A 27,953-nucleotide genomic window follows, 5' to 3' on the forward strand; every position below is an offset into this window, starting at 1 on the left:
CTACTGAATTCAAGGCACGCATCTCAAAATATATACAAATTGCAAAACAAATTGTGGCAGTTGTTTCAAGTTTCCCTTTGCGATTTGAACAACTCAACATTTACCATCGGCTGTGCCATAACAGTGGTGCCTAGGAACTTAATAATTTCCTTGTGTGCTGTGGCTTTAAGTTTAATGGAGCGGTGATGATTGTTGAGGATAGTGATGAATTATTCTAATTCTGCTTCTGTGTGAGTTCAAATACCCCATATGTCATTCAAATTTATGTAGTAACACACAGGGAGTCTGGGACACATTTTAAATACATTCTCTTCCCACTCTGTCATGTTTGAATAGTTCAACAAAGAAAACCGCTGACCTCAGACACAACTGCACAAAGCCAACTGGTGCACACCACACTTAAACAGATGTGAGGAGCTTCTTATATGCTGTTGACTTTGCCTTGAAGGAAGAACTTTATTTAAATATGTTTTATGCTATTAAGTATTCATGGCAGGCATGAGGCCCAACACACGCTGCTGACTTAATCTCTGCATCCCAAACCTTCCCTCGAGAAATTAAAATTTTGCATCCCACCTAATTCAGTCATCCCGCACTTTGCGGGCTCATAAAATCTGCCCTCGCCCCCGCCCCCAGCCACTGACTCATCAACCAGTCAAAATAGACCTTCCCAACTTACCTGATCAGAACCCTGCTGGAGGTGGCGCCCTTCAGGTGACACATTTAATCAAAGCCTCGCCTGCCCTTTCAGGTGTAAAAGATCCTGTCACACTTTTGGAAGAGGAACAGCGGAGTTCACCTGGTGCCCTGGCCAACAATCGACCCCTCAACCAACACGTAAGAACAAGTAATTTGGTCATTTAATTCAGCATCTGTGGGATCTTGCTGTGCACAAATCGGCTGCTACGTTTCCTACATTACAACAACAACTAGACTTTTAAAATACGTTATTGGCTGACCTGAGGTCATGAAAGGTGCTGTGAAAATGCAAGTTTTTTTTCCTTTGGCATTTTGAACAAATCGATTAAAGAATGTGGAACATATTAGGACATGAGTAGTTGAAGTGAATAGCACAGATTGCCTTTTGAGGGGAAGCTGGCTAAGTACATGAGGGACAGAGACATAGAAGGATATACGTTATAGGGCTGGTGGAGGCTCATGTGGAACATAGACCGAATGGAAAACAAAAACACAATTACCTGGAAAAACTCAGCAGGTCTGGCAGCATCGGCGGAGAAGAAAAGAGTTGACGTTTCGAGTCCTCATGACCCTTCAACAGAACTGATTTTTCTTTACAATGAGAGGGGTGAAATATAAGCTGGTTTAAGGCGGGGGGGGGGGGGGGGGGGTGGGGGGGAGAAGTAGAGTAGGGGGTGTTGTTGTAGGGACAAGCAAGCAGTGATAGGAGCAGATCATCAAAAGATGTCACAGACAAAGGAAGAAAAGAACACAGAGGTGTTGAAGTTGGTGATATTATCTAAATGAAAGTGCTAATTAAGAATGGATGGTAGGGCACTCAAGGTATAGCTCTAGTGGGGGTGGGGTGGAAAGGCTAGCAGGGCATAAAAGATTTAAAAATAATGGAAATAGGTGGGAAAAGAAAAATCTATATAAATTATTGGAAAAAACAAAAGGAAGGGGGAAGAAACAGAAAGGGGGTGGGGATGGAGGAGGGAGTTCAAGATCTAAAGTTGTTGAATTCAATATTCAGTCCAGAAGGCTGTAAAGTGCCTAGTCAGAAGATGAGGTGTTGTTCCTCCAGTTTGCGTTGGGCTTCACTGGAACAATGTAGCAAGCCAAGGACAGACATGTGGGCAAGAGAGCAGGGTGGAGTGTTAAAATGGCAAGCAAGAGGGAGGTTTGGGTCATTCTTGCGAACAGACCGCAGGTGTTCTGCAAAGCGGTCGCCCAGTTTACGTTTGGTCTCTCCAATGTAGAGGAGACCACATTGGGAGCAATGAATGCAGTAGAGTAAGTTGGGGGAAACGCAAGTAAAATGCTGCTTCACTTGAAAGGAGTGTTTGGGCCCTTGGACGGTGAGGAGAGAGGAAGTGAAGGGGCAGGTGTTACATCTTTTGCGTGGTCATGGGGAGGTGCCATAGGTGGGGGTTGAGGAGTAGGGGGTGATGGAGGAGTGGACGGAGGGAACGATCCCTACGGAATCCTGCCGGGGGGGTGAAGGTAAGATGTGTTTGGTGGTGGCATCATGCTGGAGTTGGCAGAAATGGGGGAGGATGATCCTTTGAATGCGGAGGCTGGTGGGGTGATAAGTGAGGACAAGGGGGACCCTATCGTGTTTCTGGGAGGGAGAAGGCGTGAGGGCGGATGCGAATAGACCGAATGGCCTGTTTCTGTAAATTGTATGTAGCCTGTATCTGTAATCTGCGGGGGTGGGTTGTTAACTACAACCTCACTTTTTAAAAGGAACTGCACATATGAAAATGCTTGAAGAGAGGTGGACCAAAATGATTTTGGCAGTCGCTGCTGATCAGTGACGCCGAGCAGTGTGACAACATTCAACCAAAGAGCGCTTTCAGCAAAGACAGGGCTGAGTGTCAATCATTCCCCTTCCACCAGTGAGTATCTGGAGGTCGGACTCGTCTGGATCACATCACATGCTGAACGGGAAGTGATAATTTCAGCCGCCTCTCTTTCTCTCAGCTGGTGTACGCATTGCGCTGGCTGGAAAGTAAGTTGTTTGTTCTGCCGTCTCACCCCGGAGATCACACGTTTCAGCGGCGATTTGCAGGTGAGTCCAGCCACCCAGCAAATTGGGCAGGAAGTTCCGATCGATAGCAACTTTCCAAATCTGTATTTAGAGAATGTTTGAGCTGGTTGACATGCTCGGTTCAGCTATTGCTTAAACTCGCCCGAGTTTCTAAAAGGGAAATTAAGAAAAATCAGGAAGTGTATGGGGTGGGGGGGGGGGGGGATTTTTTTGGCAGCTTTGAACTGGAATGAGATCAGCTGCATCGCTGGGCGCTGGGGGGGGAGGGGGTCGGGGTGCAGTTTACTCTCTTTTTTCTGCTTCGCTCTCCTGACCTTTTCTAACCAGGTTCGGGGATGGTTCCCATTGGGATTGAGCGTGATTGGGTAGTAAAACCCGTGCTGAAATCATGAGGTTCCCATCCCGCTCACTGCAGAGTGAAACTGGAATTAAGGCCATTTAACCTCATCCCATTACCTACACAAAGAGCATTTACCCGGCAGGTGTCTGAGGGCAGTAACGAGACAACACTGCAAAGTGAAACTTGGGCCACTTGTGAAACAAAAACAGAATTGCCTGGAAAAACTCAGCAGGTCTGGCAGCATCGGCGGAGAAGAAAAGAGTTGACGTTTCGAGTCCTCATGACCCTTAGACAGAACTAGACTTGTGTTGCTTCCGGCTGCAGAATTGCCTCCGCCCACAGCACAGAAGAGTTCTTTGACATGGATGTCTTTATGGAGTTCGCAAACCATTCTGTTAGTTTCCACCTAGCATGAAGCAAGTTTGTTGCTATAGTATTGTGCCCCCCCCCCCCCCCCCCCCCCCGGGAAAGAGCTAAGCAAATGCCTTGGGTAACCCACATTTTCTTACCCGTGAACATGTTCCCTCGGCCATGGCACAGGGACGGGGACAAGGGTTTTGCATTGTTGGAAACTAGGACTTGCAGTGGAAGCTGCCTTTGGGTCACAGAATGGAAGTGCTGGGAAAACACCACCCCCCTACCCCCAGCTGTAATCAGGGCACTCCCACCATATGCTATAGCGGCAGTTCTCAAAGCTCAGGTCTGTGGCTACTAATCCATTTCAAAATGGGTCCTTTTAACCAAAACAGTTTGAGAACCACAGTTCAGTCGTCCCACAGGACTTGATTTTGGAGTTAATCTATCACTTCTTGTAGGTGCACTGCAAAAATCACTTTAATTGGCACAAAAGCAATGACATAATTGTATCATCATACTAAATATTCTTGGGAAGCAACATCATGATTTTTTTTCTAATTTAGTGGTCAGTATAGTTTCATTTTAAAAAAAAAATTTAGTCCATAGCAATTTATGTGAAACATTTCCTTTTCAAAAATAGCACTTCTTTAAAAAAACAAATTTACGTGACCCAACATTGGCATTTCAAGTGTTTTACTCTGGAAAATCAGTCTGTCAAGGGCATTGGAAACCAGGGCGCTATTTAGGAAATTGATGAAAGTTAAAGAAAAATGCTGCATTTTAAAACTTTGAAAAGTAGTTATTGTATTTCAAATGTGCTTGCATCAAACTAGCCAAAAGTAGTTTTTCTGTATGTTTACAGAATTGCCATCCAAAAAGGGGTGAGCTTTGTTTCCAAATCTGAAAGTGGAGAACAGAAGATTGGGTGGCCAGAACTTCTGCCTGGTTCCCACCAGAAATGTATCTGCCTATTTGTTTTGGACAGGAATGTAATGGAGCATGCAAATATGAGCATTTTCATATTTTTGATATTTGTGCAGAAGTTTGCAAAAAAATTTGCCTATGAAAGGCTGGTATAAAGAGCACAAATTTAAAGCAATGATTTTAATTCTTTTTGTAAATTAAGGCAGTATTAAATTGATAATTTATGTAATGACTGAAGGAACAAAACCTCAAAGGTAATGATCACTTGCTACCTGAGACACATCCAACTTGTGGAGGGTAAAACAGATCAGTATGTTGAATGCATGGCTCAGAGTGATGTGGGAGATAGGGTTTTGATTCATTGGGCACTTGCACTGGTACTCTGGTGCGAAGGTATTGATGCATTGAGACAAGCTCCTTTTAAACCAGGCTAGGACCATTATCCTGTTGAACCAGATAATAAGGGCTATTGTGGATAGGGCTTTAAGCTAAAACGGATTGCACAATTTTCAGCACCATTCATGGCTCCTTGGATACTGAAGCAGTTGGTATCCAAATGCAGCAAGACCTGGATAATATCCAGGCTTGGGCTGACGAGTGGCAAGTAATGTTCATGCCACACAAGTGCTAGGCAATGACCATTTCCAACAAGAGAAAATCTAACCTTTGACATTTAATGGCATTACTATCGCTGAATCCCCCACTTTTAACATCCTGAACTTCCCATATAAATACTGCGATTACAAGAGCAGGTCAGAGGCCAGGAATCCTGTGGCGAGTAACTTGCCTCCTGACTCCCCAAAGCCTGTCCACCATCTACAAGGCAAAAGTCAGGAGTGTGATGGAATACTCTCCACTTGCCTGGATGAGTGCAGCTCCCACAACACTCAAGAAGCTTGACACCATCCAGGACCAGGTTGCCTGCTTGATGGGCACCACATCCACAAACATCCACTCCCTCCACCACTGATGCACAGTAGCATCAGTGTGTACCATCTACAAGATGCACTGCAGGAATTCACCAAGTTTCCTTAGACAGCACCCTCCAAACTCACGACTGCTACTATCTAGAAGGACAAAACCAGCTGCCAGATGGGAACACCACTACCTGGAAGTTCCCCACCAAGCCACTCACCATCCTGACTTGGAAATATATCGCTGTTCCTTCACGATCGCTGGATCAGAATCCTGGAACTCCCTCCCTAACAGCACTGTGGGTGTACCTACACCATGTGTCCGCAGTGGTTCAAGAAGGCAGCTCAACACCACCTTCTCAAGGGCAATTAGGGATGGGCAATAAATGCTGGGCTAGCCAGTGATACTCTCACCCCATGAATGAATTTAAATAAAATCTTGTAGTGAAGAGTGAGCATAATATGATAGAATTAAGTGTGAGAGATGTACTTAAGTCTGAAACTAGATCATTAAATTTAAAGCCAATTGCAAAGATAAGTTGCTTAAGGGAGTTTGGGAAATAAAATTAAAATATAAGATGGTAGATAACTAATGGTAAACATTTAAAGAAATATTTCATAATTTTCAATGAATATACACTCAGTTTAAAAACAAAAATTTCATAAAGTGACCAGTCTGTGGCTAACTAAAGAGGTTAAAAATAGTATTCATGATCCTGGACCAGACTCCCAATGCTTTGGTATGATTCAGTTAGGGACCAGTAACTTTTTGTTTAAAGTAGACAAAGCTTGAGATCCCAGGTTATTTGCTAAGAGAATAAAGCCACAAGATTCCGTGGTTTTTGAACAAACAAAAAAAAAACTTTACTCCACAGTCAGAAAAGTAAAACCATTTACAATATCTATCTTATACTCTATTATTCAGAATCAACATGAGGTACATGAATACAAAATTAGCCCAGTGGCAGGAAACAAAGGGTAATTCAAAACAAAAACAAAATTACCTGGAAAAACTCAGCAGGTCTGGCAGCATCGGCGGAGAAGAAAAGAGTTGACGTTTCGAGTCCTCATGACCCTTCTGTCGAAGGCCCATAGCCTTGAATGTTATGACGTGCCAAGTGCTCATCCAGGTACTTTTTAAAGGATGTGAGGCAACCCGCCTCCACCACCCTCCCAGACTGGCATTCCAGACCATCACCACCCTCTGGGTAAAAAAAGTTTTTCCTCACATCTCCCCTAAACCTCCTGCCCCTCACCTTGAACTTATGCCCCCTTGTGACTGACCCTTTAACTAAGGAGAACAGCTGCTCCCTGTCCATGCCCCTCATAATCTTGTACACCTTGATCAGGTCGCCCCTCAGTCTTCTCTGCTCCAAGAAAACAACCCAAGTCTATCCAACCTCGCTTCATAATTTAAATGTTTTATCCCAGGCAACATCCTGGTGAATCACTTCTGCACCCCCTCTAGTGCAATCACATCGTTCCTATAATGTGGCAACCAGAACTGCACACAGTACTCCAGCTGTGGTCTCACCAAGGTTCTATACAACTCCAACATGACCTCCCTACTTTTGTAATCTATGCCTCGATCGATAAAGGCAAGTGTCCCATATGCCTTTTTCACCACCCCACTAACATGCCCCTCCGCCTTCAGAGATCTATGGACATACACGCCAAGGTCCCTTTGTTCCTCAGAACTTCCTAGTGCCACGCCTTTCGTTGAATACTTCCTTGTCAAATTACTCCTTCCAAAATGTATCACCTTACACTTTTCAGGGTTAAATTCCATCTGCCACTTATCTGCCCATTTGACCATCCCGTCTATATTTTCCTGTAGCCCAAGACACTCAACCTCACTGTTAACCACCCGGCCAATCTTTGTGTCATCCACAAACTTACTAATCCTACCCCCCACATAGTCATCTATGTCATTTATATAAATGATAAATAATAGGGGACCGAGCACAGATCTCTGTGGTATGCCACTGGACGCTGGCTTCCAGTCACTAAAGCATCCTTCTGTCATCACATTCTGCCTCCTGCAACTAAGCCAATTTTGAATCCACCTTATCAAATTACCCTGTATCCCGTGTGTATTTGCCTTCTTTATAAGTCTCCCATGTGGGACCTTGTCAAAGGCTTTGCTGAAATCCATATAAACTACACCAACTACACTACCCTCATCTACACACCTGGTCACCTCAAAAAATTCAATCAAATTTGTTAGGCATGACCTCCCTCTGACAAAGCCATGCTGACTATCCCTGATCAAACTTGCCTCTCCAAGTGGAGAAAGTTCTGAAGGAGAGTATCTTTCTCCAATAGTTTCCCTACTACTGAAGTGAGACTCACTGGCCTGTAGTGATGTTAATGTGTTTCCTGTTGCCTTGGGAAGGACATAGAGGAAGCCATTTTGTGATGAGGTTACAGGCCTCCCTAAAAGTCAAAACTATCAGAGACAGCAAGCAGTTGCAGTTTTGACTTGTGTGGTCTGCAGTCAACTGTGAGGTAGAGAAGAGGAAATGGAATCAACCTGAAGCAGAGAATATACTGACTCTGTTGTTCACCACTCAGAAAGTGGGTGGGAGCTCACGCTCAGATTGAACACTGAGCTTGCGAGGAGTTAAGAGGCTGGAGTTAAGAGGAGGAAGATTTACCTAGCTTGAAGTTAAAGGAAGAAATCTACAGTATAACCCTTACAGAGGGAGAGAGATCTGAAATTAGAAGTCACCCTACTGGGAAAGTAAAAAAAAAAACAACCCATGGAATGCTGGGAACAACTGTGAACTGTTTTTATTTCTACAGTTTAAAATATAAGTGCTGACAATAGAAGATAGTGTTTAGTCAATAGTATGTCTTTTAATACAGTAAGTTTTAAAATGTGAAAACTTGATGTGTCATTCTTTCTGCTAAAAAGTGTGAATCGCTTATTATTTTTATAAGTTATAGGTTTCTACGGAGATAATAACAGATGAGAGGGTTGTCCCATTAGGAGAGATTGAGTAGAATAGCCCCATACTCTCTGGAGTTTAGAATGAGAGAACTTGACAGGGTAGAAGACTGAGTAGATGTTTCCTCTGGCTGAAGAGTCTAGAACTAGGAGGCATGGTCTCAGGATAAGGGGTTGGCCATTCAGAAATGAGATACGTAGATAATAGATGATTAGTTTTGTGAAAAAACATGATGGCCGTAGTTGCCAAATTGTGATGACGATAGAAATAAAACAATCAATTTGTAACATGGTTATACACAATTAAAAATAAAAATACAGGTTAAAATATTAGGAGAGCACAATTATGAATGTTTGGAGTATAGAAATATGTTGCAAAACGCAGGTCTCAATTTACTGAATAAAAATGAAGATAGGTTCAATCCTGCTAGATTCAAGTCCATGGATCATCTGTTGTCAGGCAGAGTGAATAAATTCTCAATTATTTTTTACTATTTATGAGTTTTGTAAAATAGGGTATTGGGCTGTCTTGTAGTTTATTGGTTCTATATTTTATTTGCGGAATGGTGTCTTGGCTCCTTAATTCAATCACATACTTTTGTGTTGTTGTGTCAAGAGATAGTGGCAATGGAAAGTGGGATTCAAAAATTTTCTAGCTATTGAGGAAAAAGGAAGATTTGCATTTATACAGTGCTTTTCATGACCACTGGATGTCTCAAAGCGCTTTACTTCCAATGAAATATTTTTCGAAGTGTAGTCACTGTTGTAATGTAGTAAATGCAGCAGGTAATTTGCGCTTAGCAACCTCCCACAAACAGCATTGTGATAATGATAGTATAATCTTATGTGGTATTGGTTGAGGAATAAATATTGATCAAGACACAGGAGATGACTCCCCCACTCTTCTTCAAAATTGCACTATGGAATGTTTTACATCAAACCAAGTAGGTAGGTGGGGCCTTGGTTTAATGTCTCATCTGAAAGAAGAGAAATTACTTCAAATGGTGTACATTTACAGATTACAGTTAATTCTGTCTCTGATTCACAATCTCTGGGTCTCCCATGGGGCAGGCCTTTGGTTTATTGAATGGATTTAAGGATTTAAAGTTGAAGCGAGGGTCTTGAAAGCCAAGAGTTCACAGCAGTCTGTGAGGATTCTTGTAGTCAAATATCCAGGAGGTTGGTTCTCAGGCAAACTTTGAAAGTGCTTTGGCTGCTTGATGATTTGCAACTTGTTTTGAGTCTGGTTTCAGACTGGCCGATGACTGATGGATCTGCTGGGTCCTGGGATATTAAGGGTGCAGTCTCTGAAAATAGTTCAACCTAGACTCCTGTTTCCCACCAAGTTGCCATATTTCTTGCTTCAATCACTTGACTGCTGGATTAACACTTCTGAGGCCCACCCTGTCTGGTTCGGATGGGGGAGGCCATTGTGATATAATGGGAAGTTGATAGTGGCCATTGAGTTTTGATCTTCCCTTTTGTCCAGCACAGAAAGTGGAGACAGGCAATCTGGAAACTCCATAGTCTTTATGTGTTGGCCCATCCTTAAACAACAAGATGTGTTAAACAACAGATGGGTGTGAGGTATCCTCACCTATATGCACATTTCATTAGGTATTCACCAGAGACTTGATACTGTCTGTAGTACAAATGCCAAAAGTCACATGATTTGGGGCAGCCATCTTAACAGCTTGTTTGTGTCCCTTTTTTTTCATGCATTGACTGACAGATGAAATGGCATGTCTGTACTGGGCATGACTGGTTAAGATTAATAGACGCTTTGACTCTCTGGGAAGCATGAGATATGGTGATTGGGTGGGAAAGTGGAGTTTAAATTGAAGATCAGACATGGTCTTATGGAATGGCAGAGCAGGCATGAAGGGCAACATGATTTATTCCTGCTCCTGTTTTTGTACATATATCAGTCATTGTTATCAATATAAGAGAGAAATTGACTTACTCTCTGAGAATTATGTATAATAGGATGATCTTCAAAGATGAGCTTTGTAAAGTGCCCCCTAGAGTGGCAGTGGTCATTTTGTCACAGTGTGCTGCAACACCTAACTTGGAAGTAAATACAGTGCCATATGGCACTTATTGCTTGGGCCTGCCAAGAAACCACCTCAGTGGCAGTTTAAGTGCTAAATGGAAAAGGGCATGATGAAATAACATGCCCAGCATCATACTGCCAGCACTTGTCATTAAGTCACCAGCCATATGTATTAGTCTGGCACACCTACTTGGAGATTACGCTAGGGAACTGGTTCATCCTTAAAGCTGTATTGCTAAAGTGCCAAATCACTTGCAGAGCATTGAGTAACAACATAAAGTCATATTGCCTGCTCTTGTTTGAGGTGGTAGAAGGTAGAATTCTGCATGCTCATTCATCAGGCCATCATGTAGAGTTAATCAAGAAAGTTCCTGTAAAGAGTTTAAAATGCTAACCCTTTCAGTTAGCTAATGAAAAAAGTAACATGCTTTAAAAGATGAGATGTAACAAATATAATAGATGTTATGCAATAGTTCTGAAACAATTAAAAAGGTGCTTGAAGCTGATATGTCGTTTATTGGTGTGCACCAACAAAACCATGAAATGTTTTGTAGCTAGATTAAGGGGGAGCTAATAGAAAAAGACTAAATTTGACATCTGCCTTTGTACTAAATAAATAAAGGCTGCAAATGCATGTTGTGCCTCTGCTTTTGTAAATAAGAGGAAAATTAAGATGTTCACATTAATGGTGTGTTCTGAAGATTTTACTAATGCTTTTCTATCTTCCTGTTGGTTAGCCTTAGCATTTGCATTGTTTCAGACATATTTATCTTTCAGTACTATATAGAAGTAATCAATGTAAATTAATCTATTGATCTAAATTCTATCCTAATAGATTAAATGGTATTGGATTTCTATCTTTCAGAATGAGCACTGGATTTAGAATTATTTATGAACAATATAAAAGGTTTAATGAAGATGGTCATTCAGGACACAATGGAATCTGCCATGATAAAGAATTAAAAACACTAGTCAAACTGCAGTTAATAAAAAGTGCTGCAGAATTAGTCATCTTCCTAAGGGATGAACTGGTTGAAACCATTTCCAAGTCTCTGTACAACTCAGTGAATTACACAAGTACGTTAAAGTTGCTGATTGGGGCTTTTGAATTATTGGAGCTGGCTGCCCTCAACCTCTTTCAGTACCCATGGAGAAATGAGTTCAAAACAATAAAAGTAAGTTCTTTACTAAACATTCATAGTTACTTTGCCACTTATGTTGTCTTGCACAGAATATGTTGTGACATATTGAGAAATTGAAAAATGTGAAACATGTTGAACAAAAATTTAAAATTAATTATTAATTGCATTGTGCTCCTCTTCATTCTCATGTTTTTGATTATAATTACATCATATGTGCTAACCCAATCTTTGGATACTCTTCATTATTCATTAATTTCCAATATGCACTGGGGTAAGGGGTGGGGCTGCCTTTCAACTGGGAGTCTACTCTAGAGAATACTATTTCTTTCTTCTCCAAAAATAAGTATCTTAATCTTCTTAGACATTTTCAGGAGCTTATGTGCACTATCTGAAACCTGCAATCTGTAATGAAGACCTGATAAGAATTTTTAAGAAAATGGGTTATAAACTGAAGGATAACCTCCAACTAGAAATTAAAGATCCACCACATTCTTTGGAGTTGATCAGGCTGGCATTTGAATTCTTTGTTACAAGAATTGAATGTGAAATCTTGTTGGAAATAGTAGGAAAGCTGGAGAACTACAACATTTCGGTTGATGAGTTGCTTCGAGAAAGGAAATTGATGGAAAGCATTGACACTTGTGTAGCTAAACTCAGAAAGTGCCTTCCTCCTGCTGATAGAAGCCAGAGAGAAAGCCAACTGAAAAAAACCGCTTCTAGCGGAGAAAATTTAGATGTGGATTTAAAAGTGATTTCTGGTGAAAGGAATCAAGCTGGCTGCCCTTCCCAGAGAGAATATGATGGAAATGCAATCCATTCACCACCATGGAGATTGAGGTCTCCTCCTGGTCACCAATACAAGGATGATGCTTATAGCAAACACATTACTGGAATCCCTAGTACGAATTGTGTTCATTTATTGACCCACCAGGACAGTAAATTTGAGGACTCCCAAGATCGGGCTAAAGACAGATGTGAGTTTAACTATGATATTAGTAATTCACATACAGATGGAGTTATGAAAATGGTATTGTTGGAAGACACTGGTGCTAAAAACTACAAACTGCATTGCTGCCTTGCTAATGGTGAATCTGCTCACTTCTGTTGTGAAACGTGTCACACAGTGCACACCATTTTGTGTGAAGCTATGAAACAGTGTGACAGTCATTCCCTTAGATTTTTTGATCCTGAAAATTCAACATGTCTGCAAAGTGCTGAAGCTTCTCAGAGTGACTTAAAGCAACAATCATATGCAGACATATTAAAAACAGCTCCAAAGTGTGGGGTTTGTAGAGATTTATCTGTAAAGTTTCGTTGTAAATGTGGCACACACGTGTGTTGGCAGTGTGGTTATAAAAATTTTTTGTTGTGTAAGATATGTGGTGGTAAAATTTTAAAAATTTAAACCCTGATACTAAAACCCATCACTATTAGTTTGATATTCAATAGTTTAAATGAACATTGAGACATTTACAAACTGTATGCCTTGGGTTGGTAAAATTGTGGCTCTTTTTTTAAAAGCTGTTAATGTAAATATTTAACACTATTTTTGCTTACATATGTATTGACATGTTTCTGCTTGTGATTTGATTATGAACAGTTTGGTAACCAAGGATTATGTTAAATGCAGATCAAATGTTCTAGTTTCTAAACATGCACAGTGTTGCTGTCACTTCGATATGTTGGAAGCTGAGCAAAATTCTTGATCAATGTTTAAGGTCATGCACACAACTTTCAATTTTACACAACCTGTTTTTAAAGTTAACACTTGAATAGAAAATCTTGAATCTGTTGCTTGGAAAATAATAAAATCAATACTTACAGCTCTGGTTTCTACTTTGAAATCTTAATTCCAAATGTAAATACAGATAATGTTGACTGCAGATGGAGTGCAACATTCTTTTATATTGTATGTACAAGAAAGCAAAGTATGAGAATAGGGACAAATATTTTTTGTGTTAAGTACAAGTTTGATTTTGGAGTTGAAAATTATTACCATTGGCCAAAAACTTCAATTCTGCAGATGAATTATTTTAAAACAGTTTTAAAGATAACTGTTATAAAGTTAAGGCGGAACAGATTATTGCTGTAAAAAGTGCCCAACTGCAATTGAGGATAAACACCAGAATTTGAAATGTTTAAAAAAAAATCTCTGCACTGTTTTTGGCAGTGATTTTTGAATATTTTGGCAGTCTGTTACATGGTAACTAAAATAACAGTTCTAAATCACCCAATTATTTCTCTCCCAATTTGCCTGGTGCAGATTTTCAAATTCCTGAGTTGTATTTGGCTCCTAACCTTCAAACTCTCTATCATTTCTGATCTGGAGTATTCATGCATCTTAAAGTGTGCATCACCTAAAAGATGGGAAGACGTTCAAATTGAAAAATATTCCAGACCATTTTGGGAGTAAATCTAATAAGCTACCTAATTACTGCTTTCTTCACTGTTTTAAGTCTTTTGAAGAGCCAGACCCCATCTGCTGCTAAAACTATTTTCTAACCTCCAGCCTCAATTATTCTAATACTCTCCTGGCTGGCCTTCCATTATCCACACCCTTTGTAAACTCTGCTGTCCGTATTGTAACTCCCACCAACTCTTATTCATCCATGCTGCCTGACCAATGCTCCTGTCTCCTGCTCAAGCAACATATCAAATTTAAAATTTTCCTTGTATTCAAATCCCACCATGGTCTTACCCTTCCCTGTATCTATCACTTTCAGTCCTACAATTCTCCAAGAACTCTGTTCAATCTCGTGCAACCTTGAATCACTCACTCCACCATTTGCAGCCATACCATCAGCTGTCTCGGGCCAAAGCTCTGGAATTTCCATCCCTAAACATCTCCATGTCCTTCCTAAGGCTTTAATACCTCTTTGATCAAGTTTTTGATCACTTGTGCTAGTATCTCATGGTTTGGTGCAGTGTCTTGAATTTAAGAGCAGAAACACACCTATTTAGGATTGTTGAGAACAATTATTTTATTGGGTTTTTGGCACAAGGCTGGATCTGAGCTATCTACAGCAGGTAATGTGTTAATACTAATAAACATCAAACAGATTAGGTTCCAGTAAGTTCAGATTTTGATATTGATGTAGATCTTAAAAATACACACCATAATCATAATTAAAGTCTGAGTTCAAAAAAATTACAGGAATCAGTAGATGAAGTTGATTTTGTAGAACAAAAAGACGTCAATATATTTCTGTCAGCATATAGCTTATTTATTATGGATCTTACCATGGCATTATATATACACAATATCGATTGCATAACATACAATCTCAATATTTAAGCTATTGACTCAATAAATTAATGTAACAATGATCTTGTTCGAACAAAGTCAAAACAGCACAAAAATATTGACGAAAGAGAACTCCAAAAAGGACCCACAGCAGAAGACAGTATAGTGTTGCAACTGAATGTTAGCAAATTGTTCAGTTTCACAGACTGTTCCTTGATTTTGTCAGGCAAATGTGGCTTTACATGACAGTGACTATTTTAAAGTATTTTAAGAAGTCTGATGTTTTATTTTTGTTTTGTACCATTCTGTCATTGGATACAATCATATCAGTTTGATTAATTCAATAAATTTTTCCCCTTAGATCACTGCCAATCCTGAGCATTGTTTCAGCCAGAGTGTTGTCTTGTGCTAGGTATGTTTATTGTAACGCCCACTTCAAACCCATACGGCATGGGATAGAGCACATTAGGAAGAACACACTCTCCTTTGTCTCTCTGAATGCATAACAGGTAGCTGGAAAAAAAAGTTATAATATTTTGACAATTTACCTAGTTTTCCATAATATTAGGCTGTGATCACAGAATATAGTGGATTTCTTATTCGAATGTTGCAATGCTCTCATAGCCTAAGTTAGAAAATTCAAACTTTTAATTGTGCACTTTTAAGGTTAAACCATCTATAACATGCATGAAAAATATCTGCATAGAAGTTGACATAAAATTTAAAATGTGGATTAAGAATAGCAAAATTACAGTAAACGAAAACCCAGCCAAGATTTTTCATTTTCTTAATAAACAGAATAATTCAATGCAGGTTTCTTTACTATCTAGATCAGAAGCAAGGACAAATTCAACTTGTGCATACTATAGAACTGAGATGACCTTTCTTTTGACAACTGCAGTTTGGGATGTATATATTGTCTGATGGTTAATACTTAACAGTACAATTAATCAAGCAATTTATTTGAATGCTTTTGAACAATGAGGTTCTGGTTGGTAAATACAATTGAGTTAGAGGGAAAAATAAGGATATTGAAATATTGAACCAATTCCCTCAGGAGAAAAACACCCATTCACCACATTTGTGGCTGCAGCAGATGTAACTTTGCAGTATTACTTACAATCCTGAAATTTATTTTCTATACACACTGCAGTGGGGATAGAATACATAAGGCTTTACAAAAGACACATCCACCACATGTAAAAGATAATAATCAGTCCTGTACCTGAGGTGTCCTTATACAAATTCATTGTATCACACCTTTAGACGTTTTTGTTGATTATCCACACTAGAAGCAGCTCGCTTGTTACGATGATGGGGGAAGGTAGGCATCAGCTCTGGTTCACACGCTTTAGAAAAAGAATTTTTGATCTAGTTTATGATAAATTACTTCCCATTTCAAACTGCAATAAAATCATTTTTTTCCTTCATACTAATTGGATAAGTTTCTCCTAAACAGCTATCGATCTTACAGTTTGAGTTCAACACCTTTATTACATTTAGAATTGAAAATGCATTACAAGGTGGCATACTAATTTTGCAATGGTCCATATTTAAGGTGACCAGAAGTCCTGGTTTTGCCTGGACAATCCCAGTGTCCTGACAATTTCCTCAATCATTCAAATGTCCCAGTTTTCAGCTTTTCCCTTTTTGGACAACTTTTAAACTATGCCAATGGAAACAAGGTGATGGCAAAATACTACTGCAACCGGAATGTAAACTGAGAAGATACAACAGGACTTGGAGGACACCCTGGGACGATTGATGGCTGATTCCAAGGACACACCCCCCCCCCCAGCTGGGCTTGCGCTCCAGGAGCTTGAGAGATTTATCTGGGCCACAAAGTCTCTTAGCAGCCATGAGCTCACCAACGACAGAGGATATGCAGCAGGTGCTGCAGCTCCAGGTAAACTCGCTCAATTAGGGGACCAGGAAGAAACAGCTCTGTGGTTCACTCCAGTGTGGTACTATCACACACTCTCATATTCCCTTAATGTGAAACTCAATGTTAGCAAGTGCTAGGCAATGTGTCCCAGTTTTGGACCCTAGAAAATCTGGTCATCGTTGTTGCATTACAAATAATGGCAAGGCTATTGGGAAGCTTTTGTCCAAGTTGCCCTGTTCCTCCAGAAGCTTCACTATACCAGTCTCTCGTTGAAAGACTCAGCATTGAAATACAGAGAAGGGTGTGAAGTTGCTGTAATTACATGATAGATCCCCACTAAATATGCCAGTAAATGTTAGGATTATCCAGTCCTTTGTAAGTAATACTTTAATACATGATAAATCTTAATTTTTTGAGGCTCTTTGGCAGTAATTAATTTAATTCCTTTCGATTTTAATCACTATTAGAGATTCTTAAATGCATAAATCTTTCATATCTTTCACAATTTCTTAATTTTGCTTTTGTACATGATTTGGATTAACTATTCTAACTGACAGCTCCTGGTTCAGACTTTGTGTGCCTTAGTAACAATTCTTCACTCTGATTAGGCAGATACAGAGTTGGTTGTCCTGTTGACACGTATAGGCGGGGATTTTCCGGCCCTGTCACAGGTGGGACCCGCCGTGGGCAAGGCAGTGTCCCAGCCAGAAGTCCATTGACTTGTGGCGGCAGGCGGGTGCGGAAAATCCCGCCCATAGCTTCTTCACCAATTTGCTCAGGTTCCAGATGCCCTGTTTCTCTTTGCTGCAGTTACCCGCTTGCACGTTCAGCAACTTAGTGGGCAAAATATCTTGAGACAAAAGGTGCAGCGGCAGATTCCATTAATTGCCCTGCTACAGTAAAATCTGGCCCAATAGTTTTGTGAGAAGGCAGTCAGCTATTGTGTTGGTGCTACTACCTGCTCAAAGAGAACACTTGTTTGAAAAGCTCATACCTTTGAAATGTTAAGGCTGGCAAACCGGAATATCCATTAGACAATGTTAATGATTTTTGTTGCAGCCAGGCATTGAGAGGAAATGACTCGGCAGCCAATCAAGAAACTCTTATTTATACCATATCTACTTGCGTGGTAGAAACTAATATTCTGATTGTCTGACAATTGAGAAGAAATCTGCCTTTGAGACTGAAAAGGATTATGTTAGAGGAATGGGTTTTCCAGTTCCATGCTTCTCTTTGCATTTTTAACACAAGGTAATCAAAAGTATAAGGTCCGAATGTGGCGTTTTCTACAGTTCAAAGTGGACAGGAGAACGTGGTGAGTAGCTGACATGTACCTCAGTATCATGTACTGGAGGTCAACATTAGTCCTATGGCGTACATACACACTCATTTCACAGAAATGGTTGCAAGTTTCAAACTGCTTTTTTAATGTGGAATAGAGTTTAAAGTCTTGGGCACCAAAATAAATGAAACTGTTGCAGAAGGCAATTACGCTTAAATAAATCACAACTCTAAGGTGTATTGATAATTATAAAATACAGAAGTATGTACAACTCTGATACATAGTAGCCAGGCAACAAGAAGGCAATTTACTTTTAAACAGTGCTGGAGATATTTCAATTTATACATTTTATTCAGATGTAATTTATATCATAAGATCAAAATGTTGCTAGAATCAACTTCTAATGGGTAAAATAAAATTATATTTGAGCCCCAAATTGTGATCTCTATATTGTTCAAAAAGAATTGATACATTCAGATTTGTTTGTATTTCTGTACATAATAAAACAATGAAAAATCCAAATCATTGCAAAATATTTCTGAAATTACTTACGTAATGGTTTTTCTTTAAAATAGGAACTCTCCAGACTGTCCTCTGCTGTTGCCCTTTAATAACACAGAATAATACTCATCATCCCCTTGTATTGCATGCTAAATACAGAATCATAGTGCTATTAAAAAAAAATGCACAACTGCATGAGTTGCGATCTACTAGACTAATTACAGCTCTTTGTAAAATTGTCTTGAATTCATAATCATTCAAGTTGCAAAATTACAGAACCATCAACTGATTATAGCTTTTTAATGCAAAATTCAATCCAGCAAACATGCTGAGGGTAAATTTGCAGTACTTCAGCTTGTGAAGGTGCAGTGGGGCAAAACTTTACAAATGAGCACTTGCCGATCAGAGTGACCAGAATACATCTAGGTAATTTGGCCATGGAGGTCTGAAAATCGTATGACATGCACTTACCTAAATCTGTTTTTTTTATTCTTTCACGCAACATGGGCGTTGCTGGCTGGGTCAGCATTTTTGTTGCCCTTCCCTAATTACCCTTGAAGGTAGAGGTGAGCTGCCTTTGTGAACTACTGCAGTCCATCTGGTGTAGGTACAGCCACAGCATTGTGAGGGAGGGAGTTCCAGGGTTTTGACCCAGCGCCAATGAAGGAATGGCGATACAGTTCAAAGTCAAGGGTGATGTGTGGCTTTTTTAAAAAGAGATTCATTTATAGGATGTGGACATCGCTGGCTAGGCCAGCATTTATTGCCCATCCCTAATTGCCCCTGAGATGGTGGTGATGGTGAGCTGCCTTCTTAAACAGCTGCAGTCCCTTGGTGTAGGTGCATCCACAGTGCTGTTAGGGAGGGAGTTCCAGGATTTTGACTCAGCGACAGTGAAGGAATGGCAATATATTTCCAAATCAGGATGGTGAGATGCTTGGAGAAGAACTTCCAGCTGGTGGTGTTCCCATCTATCTGCTGTCCTTGTCCTTCTAGATGATAGTGGTCATGGTTTGGAAGGTGCTGCCTAAGGAGCCATGGTGTGTTTCTGCAGTACATCTTGTAGATGGTACACACTGAAACCACTGTGCTTCAGTGGTGGAGGAGTGAACATTTGTGAATGGGGTGCCAATCAAGCGGGCTATTGTCCTAGACGGTGTCGAGCTTTGTGAGTGTTGTTGGAGATGCACTCATCCAGGCAAGGGGAGAGTATTTCATCACACTGCTGACTTGGGCCTTGTAGATGGGGGAATCAGGATGTGAGTTACTTGCTGCAAGATTCCTAGCCTCTGACCTGCTCTTGTAGCCATTTGTATAGCTAGTCCAGTTCAGTTTCTGAGTGTAACTTGCAGGTGTTGATGTTCCCATGTATCTGCTGTCCTTGTCATTTAGATGGTAAAGGTCATGGGTTTGAAGGTGCTGTTGAAGGAGCCTTGGTGAGTTGCTGCAGTGCTTCTTGTGGATGGTATACACTGTGCCAATATGCATTGGTGGATGGGGTGCCAATCAAGTGGGCTGCTTTGTCTTGGATGGTGTCAAGCTTCTTGTATGGTTGATCATGGCAAGTGGACAGTATTCCATCACGCTTCTGATTTGTGCCTTGTAGATTGTGGAGAGGCTTTGGGGAGTCATGAGGTGAGTTACTCTCTGCAGAATTCCCAGTCCCTGACCTGCTCTTGTAAACACAGCATTTATATGGCTGTTCCAGTTCAGTTTCTAGTCAACGTTAACCCCCAGCATGTTGATAGTTGGGAATTCGGCAATGGTAATGCCATGGAAGATGAAGAGGAGACAGTTGGATTCTCTCCAAATGGAGACAATCACTGTCTGGCACTTATGTGGCATGAATGTTACTTACCACTCATCAGCTCAAGTTTGAAAATTGTCTACGTCTTACTCCATATGGGCATGGACTGATTCAGTATCTTAGGAGTCACGATTAGTGCTGAACAATGTGCAATCATCAGTAAACATCCCAGCCTCTGACCTTGTGATGGAAAGAAGGTCATTGATGAAGCAACTGAAGATTGATTGGGCCTAGGGCACTACCCTGAGGAACTTCTGCAGTGATGTCCTGGGACAGAGATGACTGACCTCCAACATCCACAACCATCTTCCTTTGCCACACTCGGTCAAATGCTGCCTTAATGTCAAGGGCAGTCACTCCATAAGACACAGGAGCAGAAATTAGGCTATTCAGCCCATCGAGTCTACTCTGCCATTCAATCATGGCTGATAAGTTTCTCAACCCCATTTTCCCGCCTTCTCCCCGTAAACTTTGATACCCTTACCAATCAAGAACCTATCTATCTCGGTCTTAAATACACTCAATGACCTGGCCTCCACAGCCTTCTGTGGCAATGAATTCCATAGATTCACCACTCTCTGGCTAAAGAAGTTTCTCCTCATCTCTGTTCTAAAAGGTCTTCCCTTTACTCTGAAGCTGTGCCCTCGGGTCCTAGTCTCTCCTACTAATGGAAACATCTTTCCCAAGTCCACTCTATCCAGGCCTTTCAGTATTCTGTATGTTTCAATCAGATCCCCGCATATCCACTAAACTCCATTGAGTTTAGACCCAGAGTCCTCAAACGTTCCTCATATGTTAAACCTTTCATTCCTGGGATTGTTCTCGTGAACCTCCTCTGGACCCTCTCCAGGGCCAGAACATCCATCCTGAGATACAGGGCCCAAAATTGCTCACAATATTCTACTCACCTCACTTCTGGAGTTCAACTCTTTTGTCCATGTTTAGACTAAGGCTCTAATGAGGTCAGCACCTAAATGGCCTGGTGGAACCCAAACTGATTGTCAGAGAGCCGGTTATTACTAAGTAACTGCCATTTGATAGCACGACCCCGTCCATCAATTTGCTGATGATCGAGAGTAGGCTGTTGGGGTGGTAACTGGCCGAGTTGGATTTATCCTGCTTTTTCTGGACAGGACATATGTGGACACTTTTTCACATTTTTAGGTAGATGCCGGTGTTGTAGCTGTACTATAACAGCTTAGCTAAGAACAGAGCTAGACCTCTAGCACAGGTCTTCAGTACTATTGCCGGTTATATAGTCAGGGCCCATTGCCTTTGCAGTATCCAATGCTTTCAGCCATTTCTTGATATCACGTGGAGCGAATCGAATTGGCTAAAGACTGGCATCTGTAATGCTGGGGACCTCAGGAGGAAGCCAAGATGGATCATCCACTTGGCACTTCTGGCTGAAGATTGTTGCAAATGCTTCATCCTTGTCTTTCACACTGAAGTGCTGGGCTCCCCCATAATTGAGGATGGGAATATTTGTGGAGCCTCCTCCTCCAGTCAGTTGGTTAATTGTCCATTGCCATTCATGACGGGATATGGTGGGAGAGCAGGGCTCAGATCTGATCTGTTGGTTGCGGGATTGCTTAGTTGTTTATCGCATGTGGCTTTCACTGCTTAGTATGCAAATAGTTCTGTGTTGTAACTTCACCAGTTTGACATCTTTTTAGGTATTCCTGGTGCTGCTTTTGACATGCCCTGCTGCACTCTTCATTTAATCAGGGTTGATCCCCTGACTTAATGGTAATAATAGAGTGGGAGATATGCCAGGCCATGAGTTTAGAGATTGTGGTTGCATACAATTCTGCTGCTCTCCCACAGCGCCTCTTGGATGTCAAGTTTTGAGTTGCTAGATCTGTTCGAAATCTGTCCCATTTAGCATGGTGATATTGCCACACAGCATGATGGAGGGTATCCTCAATGTGAAGGTGGGACTTTGTCTCCACAAGGACTGTGTGGTGGTCACTCTTACCAATACTGTCATGAACAGATGCATCTGTGACAGGTAGAATGGTGAGGACAAGGTCAAGTAGGTTTTTCCTTGTTGGTTCCCTCACCACCTGCTGCAGACCCAGTCTAGCAGCTATGCCCTTTAGGATTTGGCCAGCTTGGTCAGTATTGCTGCTACGGAGCCATTCTTGGTGATGGACATTGAAGTCACCCAGAGTACATTCTGTGCCCTAGCCACCCTCAGTGCTTGCTCCAAGTGGTGTTCAACATGGAGAAGCACTGATTCATCAGCTGAGATGGGCGGTTTATGGTAATCAGCAGGAACTTTTCTTGCCCATGTTTGACCTGATGCCATGAGACTTCATGAGATCCAGAGTCAATGTTGAGATCTCCCAGGGCAACTACCTCCCAACTGTATACCACTGTGCTGCCACCTCTGCTAGGTCCGTCCTACTGGTGGGACAGGACATATTCGGATGGTGATGGAGGTGTCTGGGATATTGTTCATAGGATTTAATTCCATGCGTATGACTATGTCAGGCTGTTGCTTGACTAGTCTGTGAGCCAGCTCTCCCAATAAGGAGGACTTTGCAGGGTCGCCAGGCTGGATTTGCCATTATCGTTTGCGGTGCCAAGGTCGATGCCAGGTGATCCATCCGGTTTCATTCCTTTTTTTTTTCCATTCATAAGATGTGAATGTCGCTGGCTAGGCCAGCATTTAATACTCATCCCTAATTGCTTTTGAGAAGATGGTGGTGAGCTGCCTTCTTGAACCACTGCAGTCCATGCGGTGTAGGTACAACCACAGTGCTGTTAGTGGTGGGGGGCAGAGTTCCAGGATTTTGACCCAGTGACGGTGAAGGAATATATTTCCAAATCAGAATGGTGAGTGGCTTGGAGGGGTACTTCCAGGTGGTGGTGCTTCCATGTGTCTGATGCCCTTATCCTTCTAGATTGAAGTGGTCATGGGTTTGGAAGGTACTGTCTAAGGGCCTTGGTGAGTTCCTGCTGTGGATCTTGTAGATGGTACACACTGTTGCCAGTGTGTGTCGGCAGTGGAGGGAGTGAATGTTTGTAGATGTGTGTCAAACAAAGAGGGCTGATTTGTCCTGGATGATGTCAAGCTTCATGAGTGGGAGCTGCACTCATCCATACAAGTGGAGAGTATTCCATCACACTCCTGACTTTTGCCTTGTAGATGATGGACAGGCTTTGGGAAGTCAGGAGATGAATTACTTGCCAAAAGATTCATAGTCTCTGAACTGCTCTTGTAGCCACAGTAGTTACATGGCTAGTCCAGTTCAGTTCCTGCTCAAAGATAACCCCCAGGATATTGATAGTGGTGGCTTCAGTGATGGTCATGCCATTGCAAGTAAAGGAGTGATGTTAGATTATGTCTTGCTGGAGATGGTCATTACCTGGTACTTCGGTGGAACAAATGTTACTTGCCACTTGACAGTCCAAGCCTGGATATTGTCTAGGTCTTCCTGCATTTGGACATGAACTGCTTCGGCAGAAGCAGTACTGAGGAGTAGAAGCAGTTTTGGTAGACTTAGTAGTGGTTTGATAGAATGGAGGGGCTTGCCAAGCCATTTCAGAGGGCATTTACAAGTCAACCTCATTGCTGAGAGTCTGGAGTCACATATAGGCCAGACCAGGTAAGGACGGCAGATTTCCTTCCCAAAAGGACATTAGTGAACCAGGAAGGGTTTTTAAGATAATCGACAATGGTTCATGGTCACTATTACTGAGACGAACTTTTCAAATTCTAGATTTATTAACGTTTTAATTTTATCATTTTTACAAAAAAAGTTTATTTTTTTTAGTGAAGTGTTAATATGATAGTAATAAAATAAAACCAAAGTCAGGAGCAGCACTATTATTCTAAAACTGAACTGATAAAAAAAAAATGATAGTGAAGTTCCCAACATTTGAATAGATTTATTACTGTACTACAAATACTTGTTTCAACATCTTGCAACTGAAAATTTACAATGACCAAGCCAGCAAACCTCAAAGTTCCCTGTTGCATCCAACAGCACAGGGGATAAGAACCCTGAAAAGGACATAATTCAATGCCAACCAATGTTACTACCAGACTTATACTCACTCTTATAGTGTCGCTTTATTTTGCTGTGTATTACATCTGCATCTCAACAAGATAAAGATTTAATGTATGGAAGCGCTAACTTTCCAATAGAAAATGTTTCCATCAGAACAAGAATCTCTTACCATATATGAAACAACAAATGTTAAAATACCTCTTTTTTGGGTCATACATGAAGAGGAAGTTGAGAAGTCGGAGGCCTGCTTCTGAAAGCCATGGAAACTTGTGCTTCAAGTTATTGTAAGGTTGTTTTCGCAGAGTGTACTGACCCACTAATGGCAGTTTGGAAAAACCCTAGACCACATCATAAATACAGGTAAATAGCTACTCGATAAAATGGGAAGAGCATCAGAAGCAGCATGATAATAGCTACATAACGCCACTTATTCAGATGACGAATATTTCCAACTATTTCAAGACAATAATGTGATCAAATAGTTGTCATTCTTTCCCACTCAAAACTCCCAAAATTAGGCAAAATGGAAGTTGTCAAACAAACACACCAATGACAAGCTTCAACAGATTTCAACATGTGGCAAAATCATTTAAAAACTGTTTAAAAAACCTAGCAGCTATTTGCAAATCTATTGCTATTTTCAGTGATACAAAAGCAAAATACTGTAGATGCTGGAAATCTAAAATTAAAGCAGAAAATGCTGCAAATACCTCAGCAGGTCTGGCACCATCTGTGGAGGAAGAAACAGCCAACTGGTCCAATTTTTTAAATGACCATGGAGGCAGATGAGCCCTGCAATTTCCCACCGTGGGCTGATTTGCTGACATGTTCCCACTGGTTGGCTATTTTTAAATATGCTGGTTCAGGAAGGTGACAGCTACCTGCCCGGAGGCAGTGGATAGCAATTATGCCCCTTAATGGGCCATCAAGGCAATTGTGCAGCTGCTGATTGGAATTTTCCAGCTGGTAGTTGGACACCCCATTAAGACCAAATCGGAATGATGAATGGGGGTATCACCCTGCAGCAGACCCGGGGACCACTGCTTCATTTTTACCCCATCTACCCCTCTCCGTGGCCACAATTGCAAGATGGCTAAATCTGTAGCCACAGGCACCCCTTCCATTATGAGGGCCTGGAGGGTGTGGCCTCTTATTATTTTTAACTTTTTTAAAGTTTTCAGAGGATGCCTCCCATCTTGGTGCGCCCTCCCTCTCCCCAATCTCCGCTAATGGTGGGGCTGCTGATTTGACTGCTGGAGAGTTTCCGATTAGCCCTCTCCTCTTGGGAGCCCACCTGCTGTCCTTAATTACCTGGCCACTAATTGGCCTGCTCGTCAAAAATTGCATCAGGCTTCAATCTCTACCCAACGCGGGGTCGGCACCTGGAAACCCACCTGACATTGGGAGTCCCGATCCCAGAGCAAAAATTCAGTCCAATGTTCCAAGTCTGTTGCCTTTCATCAGAACTGGGAGAAAGAGAGTTCTGGTGAAAGGTCACAGAATTGAAACATTTATTCTGTTTCTCTCTCCACAAATGCTGCTAGCACTGTTGAGTATTTCCAACATTTTTTTTCTGTTTTGTTACTGCTATTTTCAGCTCTTATTACCACAAAACTGTAGAAACTTAAAACAGAATAAGTGCATAATTAAAACGCATTTTAAGGCACTGGTCCATGTTATAAATTGAACATCAAATTCTATCAGTCTGTGATCCAGGTAGAATTTTCTATCTGCATCGTAACTTGACACATCCATAAAACATGTTTTTATGTCTATCAGTAGGAGAGATGTTCTTTAAAGCCCTATATTCCATTATAATTAATTAGTTAGGAGTGATGGTCACTAGCAGAAGAGGAGGTTTTTAATTAGATGCTCATATCTGAACTTGACTTTAGACTAGAGAAGGATGACATAAAAGCTAACAAATTGAATTCACATTTCAAATTTCCGAGTTGCCACACTCAAAAGAAAAGCCTCTACAACATTTATTGCAACTTAAAAAAATGTTTTTTTCATTTGGAGTGAGGGAGCAAACCTCTGATGAATTCACACCATGACTTACCGGCCAAATATTCTCATTAGGAGTCCCTAATAACTGAACTATCAGGTCAATCTGATGGATCTCAGAGCTTCCTGGAAGCAAAGGTTTGTGAGCCAGCAGCTCTGCAAGGATACAACCAACTGCCCTGTAAGTAGCAAAAAGAACAGATTATGAGAAAATCTGCAACATGGTTTAGTAACAAAAAGAAAAAAATCTGAGTAAGGCCAAGTGAATAAGGTACCTCACTCTCCACAAAGGCTGCCTATTTGCTGAGTATTTTCAGCATATTCTGCTTTTATTTTATATTAAATAAGGTACTTACCACATATCAATAGCTGTAGTCTGGGTCTTTGTTCCCAATAGTAATTCTGGCGCTCTGTACCTAAGAATTCAAGTATGCCACATCCAATCAAAAATTCCGAGCTCCCAAACATGGAAAAGCAACCTCCGTTTTTAGGTGTTGCACAAGTCAAAATATACAATATAAATGCTTTAAATAAACTAACTCATGGGGCCTTTGGTTTTGAAAAATAAAGGCAATTGGCACATGGCAGAAGTTGCAAGTATCAAAGATGTGACAAATTGCCAGTTTCGTTTCTTTGACTCATTAAAAATACTGATGCTATTGATATGAATACGAGCATTAAAACCACATCATAACGTAAAGCACATCGTAAATTTTGGATATCATTACGCAACAACTACAGGCCAAGAAAACTTCAAACTCTTTTCAGAGATCCAGAAAGATCTTTAACACTACTGGCAGCATCACGTTGCTTAAAAAGAGGCTGGGATTGAAGTTGTAAGTATTGTAAACTGGTTTGCACCTGAGTACCTGAGGTGGCTTCAATACAGTGTGTTTCATAACACACTGGTTTGTGCTCCAATGTTTAGCCAAAATCTGAATGCAACAGTCACTTTGGGATTTTGTATTGTGTCCTGGAGTTTCTGGTAACTCACAGGATAAAAAGATATCTGCCACATGTGTGGAGATTTTGAATTAGCTTGAGAGCGGATGCAATCCCTTAAACTCTGTCTTCACTATTCCCTCACACTCCCCAACAAGTGGAGCATTATAATACATAATAGATAACTTTATAGAATCTAGGTCAAGAGGTGCTTTTGGAAATAAGTACTTGAGGGTGAGGAAAACAGAAAGGGAAGATAGCAAACACACTCCAAATGGGGAATGCAAGCTGCAGACCTAGTTTAGTAGCAAATCACATCATAATCGTAGGAAGACTGGATCTAGGTTAGTTTGCACAAGCCAACTTACCACAGTGTTACTACTTTTGGAGTCATAGGCTTCAAAGGCACTCCATATGCACGTGCTAGCCCAAAGTCCGCTGCAATGAAGAATAATACATTTAGAAGATTTAAAATAGGAAAGCAATGTAGTGTCCAATCAGTTTAAGGTGGAAAATGAAGAACTTGTATTTATATAGTACCTTCAACAATCTCAGGACATCCCAAAGCAATTCATAGTCAAATAATTACTTTTGAAGTGTAGTCACTATTGTGGCAGTTAACATATGCACAGCAAGGTCCCATAAAAAGCCAAGAGATAACTGATCAGGTAGTGTGTGAGTGCAGAATACCTAAAAATCAGGGAGAGTGAATAGTGAAAAAAGAATTTACAAATTGCTGGAAAAAGAGACATGCTGTCTAAGCTTTTCATCTTGCACTCACCAGGACAGATCACAAGATGACACAATTTATACTGCATGGGAAGAGAGTGCTGATTGATGGCAAGTGGATTCTGATTG

The 27,953-nt window shown here is 41.0% G+C and overlaps 2 protein-coding genes across 7 annotated transcripts in view; one reads left to right on the forward strand and one right to left on the reverse strand.

Moving 5' to 3' along the window:
- The first annotated feature begins 2,591 nt into the window (after positions 1–2,591).
- Positions 2,592–13,231, forward strand: spata2l (spermatogenesis associated 2-like). The gene is made up of 3 exons (XM_041191099.1): positions 2,592–2,749; positions 11,132–11,441; positions 11,770–13,231. The coding sequence occupies exons 2-3, from the start codon at positions 11,133–11,135 to the stop codon at positions 12,811–12,813; spliced, it is 1,353 nt and encodes a 450-aa protein (XP_041047033.1). The 5' UTR covers positions 2,592–2,749; position 11,132; the 3' UTR covers positions 12,814–13,231.
- Positions 13,232–14,610: 1,379 nt separating this feature from the next.
- The window catches only part of cdk10 (cyclin-dependent kinase 10), a 50,217-nt gene continuing 36,874 nt past the window's right edge, over positions 14,611–27,953 (reverse strand). For 5 of the 6 annotated variants that reach the window (XM_041191106.1, XM_041191105.1, XM_041191101.1 and 2 more), the window contains 7 exons: positions 27,464–27,533; positions 26,510–26,569; positions 26,209–26,332; positions 24,345–24,484; positions 18,372–18,424; positions 15,878–16,001; positions 14,611–15,165 (listed from right to left, as the gene is read on the reverse strand). In XM_041191106.1, coding sequence (XP_041047040.1) covers positions 15,907–16,001; positions 18,372–18,424; positions 24,345–24,484; positions 26,209–26,332; positions 26,510–26,569; positions 27,464–27,533 — 542 coding nt within the window. In that variant the 3' untranslated portion in view covers positions 14,611–15,165; positions 15,878–15,906. The remainder of the gene's footprint in view (positions 15,166–15,877; positions 16,002–18,371; positions 18,425–24,344; positions 24,485–26,208; positions 26,333–26,509; positions 26,570–27,463; positions 27,534–27,953) is intronic. The other variant, XM_041191102.1, reaches the window with a different exon arrangement.

This window comes from Carcharodon carcharias, chromosome 7 (genome assembly GCF_017639515.1).
Source record: "Carcharodon carcharias isolate sCarCar2 chromosome 7, sCarCar2.pri, whole genome shotgun sequence".
In the NCBI taxonomy this organism is placed as follows: Eukaryota; Metazoa; Chordata; class Chondrichthyes; order Lamniformes; family Lamnidae; genus Carcharodon; species Carcharodon carcharias.